Consider the following 20,187-nt stretch of genomic DNA (forward strand, 5'->3'; position numbering starts at 1 on the left):
TAACTGCCCAAGCTGTCCCTTGCAGTTGTTGTTTTAACATTTTGTCATTGCAGATAGTCAAAAGGGCTTGAGTTGCTTCATTTTGCAGCCAATTTTCCACTAGTACACATTCAAAGTTATACATGAATAACAAGAAAAGAGGGAGCAAAGAAGACAAAGAGAAACAACATTTGCAGTCCCAACCATAACATAATTTTTCAAAGAGCACTTATAAAATATAGTTTGACAATTTTCTAACCCATTTTGCCTTACTTTTTTGCTATAGTCTATCCTGCCTGCTGGTTAAAAAAACAAACAACAAACTACCAAAACCTTTACAAGCTATATGCTATTTTACATCTCATGAAGAAAAGGGTCAACTGCAAAAGAACAACCCGAACACAAACCAGACCTGCCCAATTACAAAGCAAGGTTTGATTAGAGCTTTTTAAGGGAAACGTAATTTTTAAAAAGTGCTATTAATCTAGACTTTAGACTCTGTTGGAACAAGATATATGAAAACTGGACAATCTGTTTTCCAATTTCCAAATCTGTTTTTTGACAAGCCTTAGGACATAGGCCCTTAAGGGTAGCATTACACAGAGGATGAGCAATTTAGTCATTTTTCTCCTACAATTCTAAACTGTTTTCCAAAACAGTTGTTTATTCAGTCCTCCAACAATATTAAAACTCAGGTTGTACCTTCAACAATAACTATGTTGTATAGATCCTCAAAGGCTAAGCCAACAAGGCTTCTCCTGTCATAATGATCTCTACAGTCAATTTTAAAAAGGCATCACCAGAAAGTTAGCCTTCAGTCACATTGCCTTGGACTTACTCTGATTGCACATTACAAAAGGCCATGGTTAGTACAAATAATGAAACCTGAGAAGTCATATTATTCATTTTTGAACTATAAATAACAGTTCTATGTAAAATATGGTTAATGGAAATATATAACAAAAAATATGTAATGAAAAACTTTAAAATTAAGTCCTTATCTGTTTACTTGCATAAAACAGGAAAGTTAAGACTACCCTGAGTCTAGTCACATCCCCAATTCTGGATCCATTTATCTATACTATCTTAAGAGGTGATTTCTATTCCTTTTTCCCACATGAAAAGGATAAGACATATTAAAATACTTTATTAAAATATGGTATGCTAAGACCAAAGTTATTATAAAGTCAAAAGTAGTTATACAGAAAGCACAATTTTTAAAATTTAATTTACTAAATATTGTACAGAAAAGACTAAAATGAAAATATGACAAAAACATCATCATTGTTTTAAAAATATTTTAGCAACATAGACCAAACTGTCTTTCCTTCCTTTATATCTCCATTCACACATTGGGAGTGGTAGAGTGTTATCTACAATTTGTGATCACACAATCATAATGATCAAGTATGGCTGGATGCCCTAGGAGATCACCTAAAATAGTAAAGCTTTAAAAATAATGTTCTTGCAATATTTTTCAAAAGCTGGGCTAAAATAAATTGAAACCTAATCTTCAAAAACAGCTCTAGCTGCCCACGCTTTCTAATCTGACTGCCAAAGAAGTGGAATGATAGATGATTGGACCCTCTCAGAAAACAAGGATTTAAAAACCCAATATATAAATAAATGAAAATCCCTTTATTACCTCCCAATAGAAATGTTAAGAGATCTTTAGACCTAAACTTTAGATCTGGGTTTTTAGTTTTTTGGAAATGTCAAGTGCTGGAAGGCATCTTTTTTCCAAAATGAGTCTTTTTCATCCACATTAAAAATGTGCTGATCAAAGTATTCACATCCTGTTATTTTCCCAATACACCAGGATACTTAGCTATTGCACAACATATACATCCACATGCAATGACAATGTTGAAAACTCTTCAATGGCTCTCACAAATCACATTAATTGAATTTGACTGGCATTAAATGTGGCCTAGTAACATTTGATAATGTGTACTACACTGAATTTTGTATTATGGCAGCTTACATTGTGATATTCATATTTATCTCCCCTGGAGAGACTGTAAGTTCCACAAAGGGAGGAGCTACTTCATTTCTTTCTTTGTATTCTTGCATCTAGTATGGTGCTTGCACATACTAAATGATTAATGTTTTGGGGTTTTTTATTAAATGATTTACCAATTAAAAAGGGTTAAGAAAGTATACATATTAACCTTTGAAGTAATGAGATATAATTTTTATAAGAACTCCTAAATTTAAAATGACTCGACTGGTTAAATGTCATGCCTCAAAGGTTCCCTGGTTTCCATCTGCTGTTCTTTCCTCTGCTATCTGGGGTCCAGAAGAACAGTCAAATCCCCAAACACTTGAAAATACCCATCATGCCCCTTTGAGTCTTCTCTGCTCCAGAATGTAAACATAACCAGTTCCTTCAGTCATGCCTCACAGGGTGAAAATTCCAGGCCCTTGGCCACCCCAGTTTTCTTCGATGTCCTCCATCAGTGGTGGTGCTAGAATCAACCACAAACCTCCAGAGTGGGGTCTGACCAGAGGAGAGCTATGCTTGTCCACTTAGTCCTGGAAGCTCTCTGAAGAGTAGAGAGGAAGAGGAAGGGAAATTCCTGCCTCTCAACAGAGCCCAAGACTAATTAGATCTTTGGCTGCCATATTACACCAATGATTCAGAGTTTGTAAACCATGAAACCCCTAAACTTTTTTTTCAAACTTTTAATTCTGCCTTGATCACCAGGTTCTTATGAAGTTGATCTTTAAAATCCAATGATGTTTTCCATTTATCCCTGGGGAATTTTACATTAGTCTGTCAAGATCCTTTGGGCCCCTGACTGTCATCTGGTGAATGAGCTATCCCGGCTAGTGTTGGGTCATCTGTGCTAATTTTGAACTTCTTCAAAATCATCAGGCCTCCAGGTTGGGTGGATTCATTTAACTGTATTATCATAGGGTCCTTTTTCACAAGAATATGTGATCAACTACTTTGTTAAAATTTATATAAATCTATTTCCATAGAATTTCTTAATGTATTAGTCTAATGTTAATGTTCCTTCGGATTCAACTTTTGTGATCCCAAGATGCCAAAATTGCCCCTGGGGTTTTTCTTGGCAAAGATACTGGAGTGACTCACCATTTCCTGCTCCCGTGGATGAGGGCAAACTGGGATTGAGTGACTTGCCCAGGGTCATTCAGCTAGCAAGAATCTGAGATTTGAACCCAGGTCTTCCCAAATCCAGGCTCATTGTTCTATTTACTGAGTAACCTATCTGCCCAATGATTTAATAGTCCATTTCAATACAATGCTATAAGGTTAGTCTGACATAAAATATTCTTTTAGTTACTTTTTTATCATGTATTTAAACACCAAATAAAAGACATTTCCATTCACCATGTGGAATATAAAAAAAAACAAAGTTTCTTTTCCTTTTAAATATATTAAATTCAACATTACCTATTATTTGTTTTTTCTTCCTCTTCTCATTTACCTTCTCCCCCATTATATATAACATGTTCTTGATTAATCCATTCTGGCTTTTTTTAAAAAATTTAAGGTAATGGGGTTAAGTGACTAGCCCAAGGCCACACAGGTAATTATTGAGTGTCTGAGGTTGAATTTGAACTCAGGTCCTCCTGACTCTAGGGCCAGTGCTCTATCCACTGTGCCACCTAGCTGCCCCTCACTTTTTTTTTACCAACTCTTTAATGATCCACTATAAACTTTTGCCAGCAAAGTCCTATCACTATCCTAAAATGTGCAGACTATTTTTTTCCTCATTTTGAAAATCAGGATAGTGTCTTTTCTTCCAGTCATATATAATTTAAAAAAATGTTTAAGTAGAAAACAAAGCCAATCAATGCATAAAAAAACTGACAATATATGCAAGGCTCCACATCTGTGTACCCATCCCCCTCCACTGGAAAGGAGTAGAAGAAAGTTTCTTCTCATATTTTCTATATCTTTTCTTTTGAGTTAAGTTTGCTCTTTGTAATTTGGCAACATTCATATTCAATTTATATTATTTTTTCAAGTTTGGAAGAAATTAATTGTATCTTTTCATACTAGCATTTAAAAATCCAAAGATGCATGGAAAAGTAAAGCTCTTAATAGTGTTTAGCAAAGTAAATGGTAAACCAAGCAATTTACATGAGAAACAAAAGTCTAATCTTATCCTATATATGATAAAAGCTAAAGAGTAAGTAATCAAATTTTAGTCTCCCTAAGAAATATATAATTCTTTCTATTGTGTGTATGTATATGAAAGCAATAACAATAATTACCAATTGACCCCACCCACAGCTACTGGTAATATATTAACATAGCTTTTAAATCACTAAAATAAGAACCTTAATAATTAGACTAAAAAAGAAAATTCATCTTATTTGAGAACAATAGATTACTAAAAAGAAGAGATCATATATAGCTAATGGTTATTTCATTATTCCTATCAGTAATACTAATGGAGTGACAAATATAGCTATTTTTCCAAATATGTAATCATCTAAACATAAAATTATTTTCATAAAAACCATGTTTCAAACATCTTAAAGATCATGGGACCATAGCTTTAGGAGTGAAAAGAAATTTAGAGAACATCTAGTCTAATTCTCTCATCATATAGAAGAGGAAAGTAAAGCCCAAAGAGGCAAAAGATTTCATTTATTCATTTTTGGATAAATCATTATGACTTCTTACTCAGGAGAGATGTTTCACACCACAAATTAAACACTACTCTAATGAGATAATATTTATGAAACCCTCAGTAGTATCTAGAACATAGTAGGTAATAAATAAATGTTTACCCCATCTCCTTCGCTATTCTATGAAAGGTGTGTTCATCGACTGATTAAAAGAAATGTTTGGCTTGAAGTTTTCAAACATATGTCATTTAAAAAAAAAGGTCAAAATTCATCAACAAATTAGCTCCCTAAACAATATCTCTGAAGGAGATTGAAGATATTCATTTATATTATTTTGTTTTTTCAAATATATTTTATTGGGGTTTTTTAACATAGCTAAATTTCTTACTGTGCCTTTCCCTCATCTCAGAGACATCCTATGTGACAAAGAATTTTTTTAAAGAGGAAAAAAAAATCAGCCAAGTATTTAGTAAACAGCAAAGCTAAGATTTAAAATGAAGTTCTCTGAATTCAAAACAGTATTCTTGCCATTATTACACGAGTTACTGTTGTTTTCAGAATTGGTTGGACTTCAAGGAAGATGAGAACATGATTTTGATCAGTTCCAAGTATAGGAATTTGTCCAAATTAAGAATCAATAAACAGTTTTACCAAATATTAAAGTATTTTTCAAATTCTAAAATTCCTAAACCATCCATTTTTGACCTCTTTTTACTTCCAAAATAAATCTTTGTAACATACATACATACTTTGAAAATCTCAAATTAGAACTGATCATCTTCAATAATTTGTCTGCAACTAAAACTTCACCAGAAATGTAAACATTTTCAAAAAAAAATTTTTTTAGAATTTTCCTCCCTATCTTCATCAGATCCTTAGACTTCACCGTGGGAGTAGAGGTTTTTCAAGAACCAGACTTTCATGCCTCTTCCCAACCATCCCACTTTCCAGGTCCCTTTAAGGTAGTGTGTTCTCCTATTAGAATGAAAGCTCTTTGAGGGCAGATGCAATCAATCTCCTTCGCTTGCATTTGCATCCCCAATTCTTAGTACAGTGATTGGCACAGAAAGCTTTTATTAAGGGCTTACCAACTATGTGCTCACTAAGAAGATACCAAATATAAAATTAATCAACACAGACAATTGTTTATAACATAGAAAAATTATCTGCTTTCTTACATATTGATATGTACTTTGAAGTACAAAATATTATCAATATATTTAAATAAGTCATAAAAATGAACATATAGTCTTCAAAATATCAATGAATTCACAGAACATACTATTTGATGACCTTACTGCTATACAGCTTTAATTTTATGTTGTCAAGGATCACTGACCCAAGAGCAGTTTAACTCTGCACTGGTTGTGAAAAAAAGCTATCTATCATGCAGTTAAATCATTCTTAATATAGTATTACATTTAGATAGCAAGCTTGTTTTCCACTTATTGCAATACCCAAGAAAGAATTCCTACAACAAGCAGCACAGTAATGAGTACAATTTGATTTTTTAAAAATATATTCAGGCACCAAGCTGGGTATTTAATATAGTTTGAATTTCTGTAGTATAATATGTTTTCTATTTCAGACAGCTAAGAATCCCTTAAAGATGATTCTAATTTACTAAATTGAGATACTCAGTGTTTTATTTTTCTTATCTTCCTTTTTATGGTCTATCTGGGTGGGTTTAATTGGTACATACTAGCAGATGAAATACACACAGTTAGTAGCATAGACCTTACATACTAAATTAAGACTGATGCAGACAATTATGCACTTGAGCTTAGAATGAAAGGTGTGTTCATCGACTGAACCAGAATCAGTCTTCATTTGTGTCTTAGTTTTGTCATTTAAAAGAACAGTCAACCTGCTCTCTAAGAAAATGTCCTTAAGGGAATATCCCTATTCCTTTTTTATTCTACCTTTAAAATACAATTCCCTAAAAGCCCAAAAATGTTAAGGTAATAAGATTTATTTGGACAAAAATGGATTTCTTCAGAAACTGGTGACACAGACAAGTGCCACTTTTTAAATTTGTTTTTATCTGTCTTGGAAAATCTGCAATATCCAAATTTCTAAAGATTAATTTGTTTTAAAATGAGCAGAGAAGTCAGGAATTTCAAAATTAAATTGTGTCTTTGATATAAAAAAGACCTAATCAGATTGGTTGAGGCAAATGTAGCTCCCTAGATTTAAATAAATTAGCTATTTCTTAATTATCCTATTATAATAACTTATCATATGAAGACTGTTAGAGATAAACATTTTAAAGATTTTATTAAAATCCAATGATAATGCAACATGGAATATTAATCTTCATGATTAATATTAATCATGATAACTCAGAAAGCCGATTAGGTAGCTTCCAAAAGCAAAATGAAGTTTATATAAAGGAGTTGCCACTGAAGGTTTTGTGAACTTTTTTTAGAGTTTAAAAAAAAAAACTTGGCAAGTTTTAAATTTTAACTTCCTTTTGCCAAAGCAGAATTACAGACTTATAATAAAATAAGATTAATTTAGGCAATTAGAAGCTTTTAAAATATTATTATGAATACAAAGCAATGTCAAAACTAGAACAAACAAAACTGTTTAACTTTCAGTTTAAGTATTTACCCTTCAGAAATAAGCAATCACTTCAAATCAGGGTTTAATATCTTGTGTTATTGATTGTCTAGATTTAAGAAAGTGCATTAACAATACACATTAAACTTATATTTCCCTTCCCACATCCCAACTCTGTTGTTAAAACATTCACCAGCATACTCCTTCCCTATCTTGCTATATAAACTTTATTTACATTCAGGAGTCTGGTAGAAGGCTCAGATGGGAGACTGGTGGCTGTGGGCTAATGACAACAATCCTAATTCAAGACACTGACAGCGTGTTCTAAGGTTTGCTCATTTGAGGTTCACAACTGCCCTGGATACAATAGTGTATCATTTCAGTCCTTTCTGACTCTTCATGACCCTATTTGGGTTTTTTTGGACAAAGACACTGAGTGGTTTGCCATTCCTTCTCCATTTTACAGATGAGGAAACTGAGGAACAGGATGAAATTAGTGTCTGAGGCCAGATTTGAGCTCAGGAAGGTGAAGCTTCCTGTCTCTGGGCCCAGCGCTCTATCCACTGAGACACCCAGCTGCTCCTCTTGCTTATTAATTTTTTTTATTGTTGGAAAAACTTTCAGTTTTATATTACCATCATTATAAACAGATCTGATGATCTTTGAATATATTATTTTCATCTTAGTCACCATAATTCAGGGTCTTATCAAGCCCATTTCTAGACTATGATGGCTGTGTTAAAGAATTTGAAGGGTCGTCACTTGGAGGAGTAAGAGGTCAATTCAGAGGCAGGACAAAACCTCCCACCAATCAAGCTGTCCAGTGTGAGAACCGCCACAGAGGTCTTCCAGGAGACGCGACACGAGCTGGGTGCGGAGCCATGAGGTCCCTCCCAACCCTCCCAACATCAGCCTCTCTAAAGTCAATTAGCCACACCAAGTCTCATGAATCAGGCCCAAGGATCCTTTCATTTATGTGTGTGTGACAAACACATGTGTCGGGGGCACAGGAAACAACTCCCAACACTACTCCACTCCAGGATCCTACAACCACCCCACTGACCTATGAGCCCTAAAGAAGCCCTGACAGTCTTTCACAAAGTATGAATGAAAGCTGGGAAGCCAGGACAGGGACTTAACACCTGAAGGCTTCTCAGGGACAGGTAGGTAGGTGACTATGGACAGAGCTGTGTGACCTTGGCTAAGTCAAATAAGCACTCTGGGGTTGAGTTCATCTACAAAATGGAGGGGACGGAGCAAGTGAACAATCCAAAGAGCCAGAGTTCTGGAAGGCCGGTCTCCAGGCACCTTCTTGCCATAAACTGCATCTGCTCCCAAGCTCCGTATCTGCCCGAACCTCAGGCTCAGATCTGAGCTCACTACAGAGACAATATCCAACCCATCTCATCTGTGGAAATGCCTCCTGCCTCTCTCCATTCTGATCACAGAAGAACCCCACCAGCTCCAGGGGGTCCCCTCACCTCCACCTATTAGATCAAAGTAGTCAATGGCAACACAATTTTGTGGACAACAAAACATCATGATTATGACTTGCTCATAATATGCAATCAATAAATAATTACTGAATGCAATGCTTGTCAGTACTCACCAACTCAAATATATAAAAGAAAATAACTAAAAAATGACCGAATGTGAAATCAAGGAAAAAACTCTGTAATCAATGGTGTCCTAGAATCCCCATAGATGTCCACACAACATTAATCAAATTCTCTGTCCTAGCACTGGCTTGGTCAACATTCTCAGAAGACCAGTGTTGCCCAACACCCATATACCACACATACCATACACCCACATACACCCACACCACACACATCAGACACACCATACACACACACATACATCACACACCACACTCTACACATAAACACCACATACCTCACACACACCATATAAACATCACACATACACCACACACACCCCATATAAACACCACACACACACACACACATACACCACGAACATCAGACAAACACCACAACACACACACACACACACACACACACACACACACACACACACACACAGAATTCTTTTCCTCTCATGAATGCCGAGAAGCAGATTAGGCTGAATGACTGCACCATCTTGTGATTATACCTGGAAACTGCACTTTGCCCAGAAAAGCTCCAGGTCTGAAAAAGAGCATTTGTTCTTCCCAGCTCCAATTCCTCTTCTCTCCCCACCATGCCTGCTTCCACGGTCACCACAGAAAGAACCAAGGACAGCAATATGCCAGACTTGGAGAGTCCAATCAAAAAAACAGCACTCAGTCAGTACTTGCTACAGGGGCCTAAAAGATGGGGTTAATACCATTCTCCAACACTAATATTATAAAAACAAAAATTTTAAGCTGTCGTATTACATTTATGACAAAAATTAATTCTACAACAGACCAATACCTGTGCACTTCCAAACTATTTTGGGGTGTTCTCAAGCTTCTGCTGATGGAGAGACTGAGGCTGGGGGTATCCAAGGCAGAGGGAGCTAGGCCCGGCTGGATGTCCCACCCTAAGTCTGGTGAGCCAGCAAAGCCCTCAGACTGCCTAAGATGGGAAAGAGAAGGCAAATCAGCCCAGAACAGAAACAGAAGAGAAGAGGTCTGTGCTGATAAGCAATGGAGTCAGCAACATGGTCAACAAACATCCAGTTTAGTAGAAATAAGGAGACTCAAAACAAAAGTTTTTTTTGGCAGGACTAATAAAAATATATGTTTTACTTTACTACACATTTTTGTTACAAGAAAAATTGTGAAAAGCAAAGCATTTTTATTCCCAATGACAAGGGAAAGTGGAAGGGAAAAATATCTTTTATTACAAAAAATTTAAAGAATGTGTTCATCATACTTTCTCAAGAAACTTGTTTAACATGAATCAATTAACTGATTTTCTACCATATATTTTTCAATATGTAATATTTAATAATAAAAGAACAAAGACAATTTTGATGCACAAGCTTTATCTACATAAATCAGACATTCAAATAGACAAGAGTTACAAGAATGTGTATACCATAGTATATTATTATAGTTACCAAATAAAAGCAGGCAACCTATATTTAAAAGGCTATACTGAAAAATGAATATAAAAATAAATCAAACATAAATTTGAGATTTGGGGATTTATGTTTAAACTGAATTAAAAATACTAACTTTAACCCTACCCATGAGAGAAAACTAAACTATGATCTTTCGGTCTTATAATCCAGGAGATGTTTAGCTGGAAGAGCACTAATTACTCAGGGAAGGGATATTGGGGGGGGGTAAGGAAGGAGAGATGGTAGAAAATGAGTGGTTCCAGTCGTCAGGGCAATTTAGACAAGTCCCTTGGGACCCCTCAAAGTTTTTCTCAGAGCTCATTCCAGTCCAACTGCCCCAACCACCATGCTCCAGGACACCAGAAGGTACTGACTCTGCCTTAAGATTTGCCCCATGCCTACTACCACAAATCACCTCTCCTTAGTGGCATGAGTGCACCCCTTTTTATTAAAAAAATAAATTCTCACAGAGTTTCAGTTCCATAAATCCATGCCTAGGATTTATGATAACAGTCAACTGGAATAGCAAGATTCCAGAATAATGGGAGACTCAGAAGCTGATACCTACTGTTCTTATTTAAACTTTGTACCCATGTCAAAATAGCAACACAAATCCAAGACAAATTAAAAAAGGGAAAATATTTCCCTCATCAGTTGTTGAATCACAGAGTAGCAACAAGACAGAATTTTCAGAAAACTCAAGGAATTAATCCACCAAAGCACATCTCAGAATTCCTCTCTCAGAATTTGTCATAACAGTACATAGAACAAATACAATTGATCTCAACATTTAACTTTATAAGTGAGGGACTTATATGAATATATGTCCAAATCTAAATGTTTTGATGTCAAGGACTTCACTTAAGTTTTCCAGAAACCCTAAAAACCACTCCATAGCAGACACTTTCATGCAGTCAAGATGAAAATGAATGAGCAAATATGACCTTGCATATCAATAAAGGAATGAAGATAATGCCTAAGATAAGAAATGAAAATAAATAAAACTGTTCATCTTTATTTTTCTTCATAGAAATAGTACAAAATGGAATATAAATGTGTATTTTTTCAAGTTTTTTTGATACCTTTTGGTACCTTGATCGAGTTCTAGAAGTCTAAGACAAAACTCTTAGACCTCTATTTTTCTCAACATAGCTTACTTAATCACAACATATTTTAATCCATTACAGTTATCTATAAGAATTAGAAAGAATTTTCTTCATCTAATTCTCTTCCTATAGTAACAAATTTTTGGTTCCTATTTTTTCCCTTTCTGCATCATTTTTGTTAGTTTTCATTTGTATGAATATAGTGGACAGAGTTCTAGCCCAGAAAGACCTAGGTTCAGATACCACACTGGACACTTAAAACTTATTTGACCCAGATTGAAGCATTCAGCCTCTTTGTGTCTTAAGTCAATTCTAAGACTGACCTACTAAGTCAAATAATTTGGGAGCAAGTTCTTGTATTAGGTATGGTGAAACTATTGATTCTTTACTGTTTGTATCTGTTAAGAACTACTAGCTATTTTCAAGATTGACTATTTCTGTTAATTAGACAGTTCCTGTCTTCTTTAGTCATAATTTTTGAAAAATTTGTGTAAATAACAAATTTAATAAGTATTGTTCAAGTTTAAAAAAGAAAAGAAAAAGCCAAATCTAACATCTTTAATGGGGTTGTTAGCACAAAATATTGACTCAGAAAAGCCTTTACCTAATAAGAAGACAAGTAGTAAAAAACAGCTTTTAAAAAAATATTTGTTACTTCAGAAAGAAGAACAATCTAATTTAAGAGGCATCAAGTTTCAATTTTTGCAGTTCAGAGTGGATATTGTTAAGCATGTTCCTCCCAGCTTGATGAAATAGGCTTTTTGGAGATTATATATATATACATATATACGTATATATATATATATATATATTTCTAAATTTTATTTAAGGAAAAAAACTCATTTTCTGAGTTTCAAAATGTGTAGCTTTATACTGATCATTTATCACCAAACCATTGCTAAGTTAAGTAATCCTAAAGGTCTTTTTCCTCACCTAAGGGAATACTGCTATAATTTCAAATGGATATTTACATAAAAAGCTGAAAAACTTTATGGAACAAAATATAAATAAAAGTGAATATCTAAAATGTTCTTAATATACTTCCCAATTTTGAATATTTTATTTTTTTATTACATCTCCCAAACTGAGAAGTGTCTAGGGGTGTTAGCATAAGAATTTCAACTATGGACAGCTACAGTTTAATAGCCATAATAACCATAGCTGTGAAATTTCAAGACATGGAATGTTTTGGTGGCAATTAAGAGTTACTGGCATTTCTGAAATTCATTTAAGATATTATTGTAACTTTAATAAAAAATCAATCTAGGATATGGCTGTGATTATTTTGTTTTATAATTTTAACGTTTAAGAATAAAATCTATTTCATTGAACTTAAGCAAACATTTTAGAAGTGTTCTAGGTTAGAAAGGCTATGCTATAAGGCAATAAGGTACAACAAGCTCTGGCAGGTCCTAAAATGACAAAAATGTCTGAATACTGATCACATAGATGAAATCATAGAGCCTTGAAATATGGAAGTTTAATCAGGTTTTGATCAAAACAATGATCTAATCTTTAAAAAATAACAGTAAAAAAAGATTTTCATTAATATCATTCTTTCTTTACTCAAAAGTCCTTACAAATATTTTATGGTACTTATTCATATCTGACCAATATGAAATGATTCAAGGACAAATACTTCTATTAAAGAAGATTCATATCTGACCAATACTCAATAAGTCAACCACAAATACTTCTATTAAAGAAGGACCTATCAGTACAGCACAGTCCTTTTCTATGTTATGAGCTTTAACATTGTCAGATCCTTCCTTTTGACAGAAAAGTATATTTGAACAAAAAGGTAACAAACTCTATAACTCAATTCAACATACACTGAATAATTTATAAATCTACAACTTGAAAAGGGATTATACTGGATATTAGGTTCACAAAGGAAGATAGTTCTCTCATCAAGAATTAGATATAACTGCTCTCCATCTAATTGGGGAAGTAAAGAAACATAAATAACTATGAAATGAGGTAAGGAGAGGTAAAAAATTTGAAAATAACAAAGATCAATCTAGGAGAGAAGGCTGGTATCAGGGAAGGCTTCATGAAGGGTATGAGCCTTTGAAGGGAGAAATGCCAAGAAATGGGAATGGCAAGGCAGAAGACGGAGTCATTGCAAGCAAGGGGTGAGGAATGACAAAGGCAAGGAGAGGAGAGAGAAGGTGACCAGGAGGATAGTTTAAATTATACTGAAACCAGATCATGAGCAGACCTGAATAAAAGAGTTTTATATTTTATTGTGTGATGCTTTACGGTTTATATGTTAACTCATCTGATCTTCACAAGTATTCTGGAAAGTCAGTCCTACTATAATTCCCATAAGATAAAAAAAACTGAGGTTAAGAGGGTTTTCCCCAAGACACACAGTTGCTAAGTGTCTGACACAGGAGTCAATCTCGGGTCTTCCTGACTCCAAACCCAGCCCTTGATCAATGGCCACCAAGTTTTGGAAAGTCACCAAATTTGGAGTAGGAAAAAGACACCAGTATGATTAACAGACTGGAGAGAATGATGATAGACTGAATCACAGAGGAGACTGGTAAAAAGGATAGGACACGGCAACTGATTGGACAGGGAAAGTAGAAATATAGATCTGGAAATTATTTGAATAAAGGTAATAACTGAATCTGCAGTGTAGATAAAGAGGAAAAGTATAGTGAGGGGGGAAAAAATTAAGGACAAAATATTGGGCTATACTCAAGTATGAAAAGAAAATAAGGGACCACCAAAAGATATCAAAAAAGAGTGGTCAGAGGGCCAGAATAAGAATTATGAGAGAAGTGTCACAGAAGTCAAGGGAACTAAGGATATCAAGAAGCAGAGAGATCCACTGGGTCAAATTCTTCAAAGAAATCAAGCCATATAAGAACAGATAAGGATTAGTGACAGGGAAATCACCAGTGACCCTGCTACTGGAACCCATATTGCAAAAAAGATAAGGAAAGGGGATAAAAAGAAGTAAAAGTTGAAAATAAAAATGACTTTTAATAGGGAACTGAAAGCAAAGGAAAAAAGGATGGAATAATAGCTTGAGCAGATAATAGTCAAGGAAAGGTTTCAGTTAAAATAGACCTGCACATGTCTTCAGGCTGAAAGGAAATATCTGACAGGGGTAACTTTCATTTTGCCTGGAGAAAGATGCCTATCCCCTTCTCTCTTCTACAGGATGCAGACCACAGTTTAGCTCCACTACTATCTGGTTTTCAGCTGTTTAGTGGGGAGACAAATGTTGATCAAGATAGACAAATTCAGTACTAACAACTGTGATGGCAGACCCAACCATGAGTCCAATGGCTGCAGGTCTGTGCCCCCCAGCTGGGAGGCCACCTGCTTCAGGCAAGACCCTCAGACTGTCAATGTCCCCCAGGGCTGGGTCCGGGGCCCCTTCCTCTTCTCCTTTATACTCCTCCATTCAGTGCTCTCATCAGTTGCATGGATTTCATTGCCGTCTCTTTGCTGATGATTCCTGCCCTCACCTTTGCTGAACTAAATCTTGCACTTACAACTGCCTTTCAAAATCCCCTTCTCTCTCCCACTAAGTTTTCCTATTTCTACTGAGGACCACAGCATCTTGCCAGGCTCTCAGGCTCCTCCCCCTCCCATCACCTAATACTGCGCTCTGACACAGCCCACCCCACCCAGGGGTCCAGGCCTTATCACCTCCAGGCACCCTCCATTCAGAGCAGGTCCACACTCAGTGAACCTCCGGCGGCTCCCTATAGCTGGTCTGGCATTCAAAGTCCTCTGGAACCTAACCCCTCCTGCTTGTCAGGCTCCAAGACAGATGCTCCGATCCAGTGACACTGGCCTCCCAGCGAGCCACAGACAAGATGCGCCGCTCTCAACTCTGCACTTTCTTTGGCTTCCCCCCAGACCTGAGAACTGTCATTCCCCTGCTCCAACCAGGGAACTCCCACCTTCCTCTACAGGAAGCGTTCCTTTCTTCTCTTAATTATGTCCATTCATCCCATAAACAGCCTGCTTGGGATCTATTTGTTTCCGAGTGGTCTTCCTCCTTAGTTAAGAGTTCTGGCAGACAGCAGGGGCTTACATTTATATAGCAGCTACTATCCACAGTGCTCTATACACAGGCAGTATGATGCAAAGACAGGAGTGTTCAAAGATATAAGCATGAAGACAGGAACCAAGGAGGAACAGACAGAGGAAGAAAAGATGGGCTTCAAATTTTAATGATCATTTTTTAAATAACTGAAAAAAAATTATACTGTTCTGTTTTAAAGTATCAATAAGTATTTAAATTTGACACAAGTCTTTAGTATCTCCGAATGACAGATCAGGAACAACAAACTAACTAAGCAGAACTTTGGAAATATAAAATCCCACATAAAATTTAGTCTATTACCATCATCATCATCATCCTCATCATCATTATTATTATTTAGTCATCATCATCCAATGAAAACATACAGTAAATACAGTTAATTTTCCTCGCCTGAAAGAATATTTATTTGCAACATTGATTTCATGCAAATTTAACTGAAAAAGCATGCTAATCTGCTTTAATTTATTTATATAAACTAACCATATTACTTTGATATCAGAGATATTTCTCAAAGAGAAAATGAAAGCTATAAAGAAAAAGAAATTCAATACATATCTTCTATATTTTCTAAGTATACTTCCAGAATTAACAGTTTTTTATAATTCAATAGATAACTTTAAAATTAAATCCTAGGAATACTTCACTTATTTGGAGTTGCAGGAAAATGAGAAACTCTATTATAGGTGAATTTCACAAATACCAGAAATCTATCTCTTTTAAGTATCTTACCCATTTATTTATGTTTTTCCCCAAATGAATATGCTCCTTAAACATTTTTCTTGCTAACTATTATTAGCTTTCTCTTCCTTTATCTAGAAAATAAGAAGGCTGGTTAGATGATCTCTAAGCATTCTACAAGTTCTGGGTCTGTAACTCTATGATGAAATGAAATGCCATTTTGCTTTCTCTTTCCTTGCTGTCAGGCTTTCCAAAGTCACTTCTTCTATCAGAATAGGACACCCCATAGAAGTCCACCAAAATAAAATGAAGAATTTTTATTATCATTACAACTCTAACAACTAGAACAGAGGCTTAGACATCACATCCTCCATGAGAATGTGTTAAGGATATAGTTACGATCTCTCCAAGTAATAATGGATAATATTTCCAGAAGTTTCAGAGGAAAGGAATGCAAGCTTTATGATTTCTATTTTACAATGAGGAAATTGGGACATAGATACTGAAATGAGCAACTTGCTAATCATTTTGTAGCTAGCAAATAACCAGGATCCAGAACAGAAGTGAAGGTCTTTCAATTATAAAATTAGTACTCCTCTACTTTAACTGGAATATTATTAAATAATATTTAGAAGTCTTAATTTTTCTTAAGCTTGAAGGATTCAATTTTCACATGCAGCACTGCAAAAAGAAACAATTTGTATTATGATGCAGTGTGGTAAAATGTTTAGTGTCAGACCTGAAGTCAGGAAAATTTAAGATTTGAAAATTCCACCTCTTCAATAACAATGGGCAAAAAACAACTTCACTGAGGCTGTTTCCTCATCGAAAAATGGAACTATTAAAACCTATAAATAACTATTCCACAGAACTGTGGTGAGTCTCAAATAATGTATAAAAAAAACACTCTCCAAAGATTAAAGTGCTATTAAAATATTGGCTATTATTACTATTATTAGTAGTACAAAAGCTGTTATACAACTCAACAATGTTTAGCCCCTCAATGACTCCTTCAAGCCCAACTTAATGACTAACCTTAATCGTTGCTTATAATAATCCTCATCTCCATCATCTAGGCATCTCTTGATTTTACCATTTCTTCCTATGGGTTCTTCTTCTTCTCCGGAGCTGGGAAGATAGTCATCATCAGTTTCATCTGTTGGAATTTTATTCTGCCGCTTCCTGTGCTTGGATAAAAATTTTGGCTTATGATCACGCCTATTTGTCGCATGGAGTGCCAGATCTTCTTCTTCCTCCTCCTCTTCAGGGTAGAGAAGCTCATCACTGGGTAGATACTCTGAATCTTCACTTTCATCTCCATGACCATACTTGGGTTTCTTTGGTTCCAAAGGTTTCTTTTCCTTTAGAAATCCTACTTTACCCTGGAACTGAAAAGCCCTACTTTGAAGTTTCTTAATATGCTTTTTCAAACGCTTATCTGTTTTCAACTGCTTCCCATTGGTCTTGTTCTTTTCTTTTTTATCTGAAGTTGGAATAACATTTAAATCAACTGAAGTCGGAATTTTCTTCTTTTTTTTCTGTAGGCATTGTTTTTTCCTTTCAAAAGATAATTTTGCCTGATCTGCCAAGTATTTTTCAAAGTCTGATGCTTCATTAAGCATTAATTTTCTAGGCTTTTTCTCTTGATTCTGAGAGATTTTTGTGCCAAAAGGGGTCATCTGGCCAGTCCGAATGAGCTCCTCCCATTCAGTTTCCTGAACTGGCATGAGCATGCTCCCAAGAGATGATGGTCCAGGTTCTGCAAGATTAGAGGAAACTCATTTGTGTCTGACATAAAATGTTCTATGTCTGAATATTATAGTATGGGTCTTGAGCCAAGACAGAAAACATGTCAAAAAAAAAAAAATCAAACAAGTAAAACTTATCATTTGTGTCAAAAAAAAATCAACAAACTCCCCCAAGCATTACTATTTTCATATACATTGCTTACATATACAGAGTAAATTCTACTAGTTTATGTTCAACATTAAAATTTCTCCATTCACAGTGCCTAAATACTGTTACCTTGAATGGTAGGAATGAAATGAGGGAAAAAATTGTTACCCTGTATATATCACATATCTTTATCACACCCATACATTCCTAATGATGATACTTTGATTGACAAATGGTCAGGGGATGACAAAATCATAAAGTACTAAATCACATGAAGTGCTTGTACTTTACTCTGAGCTAGCTAGATGAAAACTAGAACACCATATTCAAGTCCATGGATCATATAGTGAGGAAAATGACATGCTGGAAATTTTTCAGTGAATCAATGGGGAAGGTAAAGGGACTTGAAATAATGTCATATGAATACTGGGAATGTTTATAAGAAAAAAAAGAATCTGATTATTATTTTCTAATGTGAAAAGAACTATCGTGTTGAACAGTCATAAGAATTAATCTCAGAATAGGGAGCAAATGCAGAAATTACAGGAACAAAGAATTTAATTCCACTTATGGAATATTCTAAAAAATCAGATCTGTCCAAAAATGAAATGACCTTCATACTGAAATACTGAGTTCAACATCCCTGATGATGGTCAAGCACAAGCTGTATGACTACTTTCAGGCATACTACTTTCAGGATTCAAGTATCAAGTGGAAAGGTAACAGAACTACAGAATCCCAAAGTTAGAAGTTACCTAGGGGCCATCATGAATGATACAAGAATCCCTTTCAGTGTGTGAAAAACCACCACCACCAGTGGCTGCCCTTTCCACTTTCAGACAGCCCGCCTCATGAGAAAGCTTTGACTGATCTCAAAACTAAATCTGGCTCTTTGAAAGGTCACCTATTACTCCTAATTCTGCTTTCTCAACCCAAGCAGAAATCCACTCTTTTACTTGACACTCCCTGAAAGGCCTTTAGAGCACCATCATGTCTTCAAGTCTTTCTTCAACCAACTCTTATGGCACAACCTTCAGACCTTTACACCATCCTACCTGCCCTCCTCTGGTCGCGTCTCAGATTAACAATGTCTTTTACACAATCTTGTCACACAGAACGAATACCTGATCAGGGCAATATACAGCAGGACTATTGACTCTAGTTATATGTTTTATGTCCATCTTAAGAGCGACAGGTCATGCCTGCCCCACCCCCTTCCCCTACCCTGTAACTGTGAAGCTCATTTTTCCTTTTTTAAAATTTTTTTTTTTTAATTTAAGGCAATAGGGTTAAAAGTGACTTGCCCAAAGTCACATAGCTAGGCATTTGTTAAATGTCTGAGGCCGCATTTGAACTCAGGTCCTCCTGACTCCAAGGTCTATCCACTGCGCCACCTAGCTGCCTGAGGTTCATTTTCTGAACTCAAATAGAAGACTATGTTTTCATCTTATTTAGTTAGTGTCATGGTCTAGATCATCCACCACCTCTCTCAATTCCACCTCTGTCCGATCTTTTTGCTATCTGCCTCAACTTTGCATCATCTGCAGATCCAAGGACATTGCCCTTGTCAAAATCATTGACAAAAATAACCAGCCCTGAGCTAAGTGCAGAGCCCTTGGGCACGCCGGAGGACAGACATTAATTGCATTTCTGGGACTAACTGCTCACCCAGTTCCAAACCTGTACTATTTCTTCATCCACACCTCTCCATTTTTGTCTGCAAGAAAAGCGATAGAAACATAGTTAAATGCCCTGCTAACATCTAGCTACCTGATAGTTACAGAATTCCTGAGGGGTACTAGTAGAGTGACCCTATTAAAAAAAAAAGGAAACAAGATTAGAGGGCCATTGTGTATGATCAAGGAGGAGGTCCCCCCCTACCCTTTGTGATGACTGTTCTCTTCTTACTAACCATCTTTTAATAACACCCTTTCCAATCGACTGTCTCAGGTTTACACAAATTCTATGTGTCACTCTCAGTCTATGATACCTCTTGAGATTTCCAAAGTGATTTAAAGCTCACTTGGCAAAAATAAAAAAGGAACACACTTATTCTCTCCTTACCTACTTTAGGGAGCAACTCTTTTTAAATGCTTTTCTATCCTTTCACGTCTAATTCATGACAAATAAGTATTTAATATCTCCTATATATGCCAGACATACTGGGTTAGATACTGGGGACATAAATACAAGAGTTCTATCCCTGCCCTCAGGAGATTACATGCTCCTGAGGAG

General features: G+C 35.6%; 1 protein-coding gene across 4 annotated transcripts in view; it reads right to left on the minus strand.

Moving 5' to 3' along the window:
- The window catches only part of ERCC6 (ERCC excision repair 6, chromatin remodeling factor), a 106,280-nt gene that overhangs the window by 66,488 nt on the left and 19,605 nt on the right, over nt 1–20,187 (minus strand). For all 4 annotated transcript variants that reach the window (XM_074233137.1, XM_074233134.1, XM_074233136.1 and 1 more), the window contains one exon: nt 17,092–17,815. In XM_074233137.1, coding sequence (XP_074089238.1) covers nt 17,092–17,789 — 698 coding nt within the window. In that variant the 5' untranslated portion in view covers nt 17,790–17,815. The remainder of the gene's footprint in view (nt 1–17,091; nt 17,816–20,187) is intronic.

This window comes from Macrotis lagotis, chromosome 4, assembly GCF_037893015.1.
Source record: "Macrotis lagotis isolate mMagLag1 chromosome 4, bilby.v1.9.chrom.fasta, whole genome shotgun sequence".
Taxonomy (NCBI): domain Eukaryota; kingdom Metazoa; phylum Chordata; class Mammalia; order Peramelemorphia; family Peramelidae; genus Macrotis; species Macrotis lagotis.